Source organism: Cebus imitator, unplaced genomic scaffold, assembly GCF_001604975.1.
Source record: "Cebus imitator isolate Cc_AM_T3 unplaced genomic scaffold, Cebus_imitator-1.0 Scaffold356, whole genome shotgun sequence".
Taxonomy (NCBI): Eukaryota; Metazoa; Chordata; class Mammalia; order Primates; family Cebidae; genus Cebus; species Cebus imitator.
Genome location: NW_016107671.1, coordinates 657,210 through 660,078, shown reverse-complemented (window position 1 = coordinate 660,078; position 2,869 = coordinate 657,210). Strand labels below are relative to the sequence as shown.

At 50.5% G+C, this 2,869-nt stretch overlaps 1 protein-coding gene across 5 annotated transcripts in view; it reads left to right on the top strand.

Annotated features, from left to right (window-relative positions):
• Nucleotides 1-2,869, top strand: part of RYR1 (ryanodine receptor 1) — a 151,636-nt gene that overhangs the window by 58,011 nt on the left and 90,756 nt on the right. For 4 of the 5 annotated variants that reach the window (XM_037730736.1, XM_037730734.1, XM_037730735.1 and 1 more), the window contains exons 35-37: nucleotides 616-879; nucleotides 1,522-1,722; nucleotides 2,056-2,167. In XM_037730736.1, the coding sequence (XP_037586664.1) occupies nucleotides 616-879; nucleotides 1,522-1,722; nucleotides 2,056-2,167 (577 nt within the window). Of the gene's footprint in view, nucleotides 1-615; nucleotides 880-1,521; nucleotides 1,723-2,055; nucleotides 2,189-2,869 lie in introns of all 5 variants that reach the window. The other variant, XM_017506587.2, reaches the window with a different exon arrangement.

The following is a 2,869-nucleotide window of genomic DNA, read 5'->3' as shown; positions in this document are numbered from 1 at the left end:
GCAACCTCCGCCTCCTGGGTTCAGGCAATTCTCCTGCCTCAGCCTCCTGAGTAGCTGGGATTACAGGCACGTGCCACCATGCCCAGCTAATTTGTGTGTGTGTGTGTGCGTGTGTTTTTAGTAGAGACGGGGTTTCACCTGTTGACCAGGATGATCTTGATCTCTTGACCTCGTGATCCACCCGCCTCGGCCTCCCAAAGTGCTGGGATTACAGGCGTGAGCCACCGCGCCCGGCCATGTGTTAGCATCTTTATCGTGTTGACCAGGAGCTGGTGTATGCTGGGAGCTATGCAGATGTAGGGTGTTTCCTGGGCCAGAGGACACAGCATATGCTTAGGCTTGGGAGAAAGGACAGTCACCTGTGATGGGAGAGGCCACTCATATTTGGCTCTGTGGTCTGGGCTATGTGGATGGGACACAGGGTATGGACCTGCGCGGATCTTAAGGAGGGTGGACGGCAAGGCAGGGGATGCCATTCCTGCTGTGGGAAGAATCGGATCAGCCAGTGCAGGAATGACTGGCATGTGCAGGAGGAGCATGTCTGGGGAGTGAGGCCAGGGCCTGAGGATAGAGGCCTTGCAGGCCGCAGTGAAGAATCCAGACCTTGTCCCGTAGGTGATGGGCATCTTTGGCGATGAGGATGTGAAACAGATCTTGAAGATGATTGAACCTGAAGTCTTCACTGAGGAAGAGGAGGAGGAGGAGGAGGAGGAGGAGGAAGAGGAGGATGAGGAGGAGAAGGAGGAGGATGAGGAGGAAGCGGCACAAGAGAAGGAAGATGAGGAAAAAGAGGAAGAGGAGGCAGCAGAAGGAGAAAAAGAAGAAGGCTTGGAGGAGGGACTGCTCCAGATGAAGCTGCCGGAGTCTGTGAAGTTACAGGTGGGCTGCTGCTCCCTGCTTTTCAGCTTCCATCCATCTGGGCTGGGAGACAGAGGGTAGGTGGGGTGCGAGCCTGGACCTCTCCCTCGGGCAGTGGGGAGCTGTGGAAATGCATGCGGCAGGGAGCGATGCTGCCTTGGAAAGATCTCTCTGTTTTCCATGGAGATGAGACCCTGGAGAAGGCAGGCTTTTTTTTTTTTTTTGAGACAGAATTTTGCTCCATCACCCAGGCTGGAGTACAGTGGCGTGATCTTCGCTCACTGCAACCTCCACCTTCTGGGTTCAAGCAAGTCTCCTGCCTTAGCTTCCTGAGTAGCTGAGTAGCTGGGATCACAGGCATAAGCCACCATGCCTGGCTAATTTTTGTGTTTTTAGTAGAGATGGGGTTTCGCCACGTTGGCCAGGCTGGTTTCGAACTCCTGACCTCAGGTGATCCATCCACCTTGGCTCCCCAAAGTGTTGGGATTACAGGCGTGAACCACTGCACCCAATGAAGGCAGGCTTAAGGTTCTGGGCAGCAAATGATGGTGGCTGGACCATGGAGGGCAGGGCCATGGAGAGGGGAGAGGAAGCAAGAGAAGGTTCAAGAAGTCCTGATGGTCTCACCTCCACCTTTCTTCCCGCGTGGCTGTCCTTCTGCAGATGTGCCACCTGCTGGAGTATTTCTGTGACCAAGAGCTGCAGCACCGTGTGGAGTCCCTGGCAGCGTTTGCAGAGCGCTATGTGGACAAGCTTCAGGACAACCAGCGGGACCGCTACGGCCTCCTCATGAAAGCCTTCAGCATGACCGCAGCGGAGACTGCAAGACGCACCCGCGAGTTCCGCTCCCCGCCCCAGGAGCAGGTCACCTGACCTCTGACGCTGGTCACTCTTACTGCCTAAACGCCAACCTCAACATCTCCCGACTCTTATCATTGAGGACCCTCAACCTCTAAACCCATGCTTGACCCCTAATTATACATTTATCTCCTACCTTCTGAACCAACCTGACCTCTGAGTCACCCCACACTGACCCTGACTCCTGTTAGACCTCTGGCCCTAGTCTCCCAGTCTTCATTAACTCACAGTCCACTCATGACCTTAGATGCAGACTTACGATTGCATCTTCTGTCTCTGATCTCAGAGTTCCTGCTTTGGGAACTCAGACCCTCATTCTAACTTTTGACCTTCCCCTAGATCAATATGCTCCTGCATTTCAAAGATGGTACAGATGAGGAAGACTGTCCTCTCCCTGAAGAGATTCGACAGGATTTGCTTGATTTTCATCAAGACTTGCTGGCACACTGTGGTAAGGAGCGGGGATCAGAGAGTCCCCCCATGCTAACTTTCTCAAGACCCCTCCAGAAGTTTCCCTAAGATTTCCTGACCTTAACCCTCCACAGTATTGGTGCTATGTAACTATTGGTTGAATGAATGAATGAATGAATATATTAGTGAGCAGTTAGATGATACGTGGAAGGATATATTTTTATGAGTATTTGGGTGGATGGCTATAAGCAGATAAATGAATGGGTATGTCAACTGATGAATAGAAAAAGTGGGTGAAAAATGGCTGTCTGGAAAGATGGTTGGATGAAGAGAAGGACGGACGGATGGTTGAGAATTGGGTGGAGACCTGGCTGGCTGGGTGGAAGGACAGATGAATGACCTCCATAGTTTCTGATGATGACAGGTCAGCTGATAGTCTTATTGCGATTCCCTTATACATGATGAATTATTTTTCCCTGGCTGACTTTTAAGATTTTCTCTTTGCCTTTGCCTTTCAACAGTTTAGTACGATATGCCTAGGTGTAGAGCTCTTTGAATTTATCCTACTGGAAGTTTGTTGAGTTTCTTGAATATATAATTATTTTTTTATCAAAGTTGGAACATTTTTGACAATTATTTATTCAAATATTTTTCTGCCCCTTACGTCTTCCTCTGGGACTCTCATTATGCACATATTGGTATACTTGATGGCATCCCACAGGTCTGTGAGATTTGCTTTCAT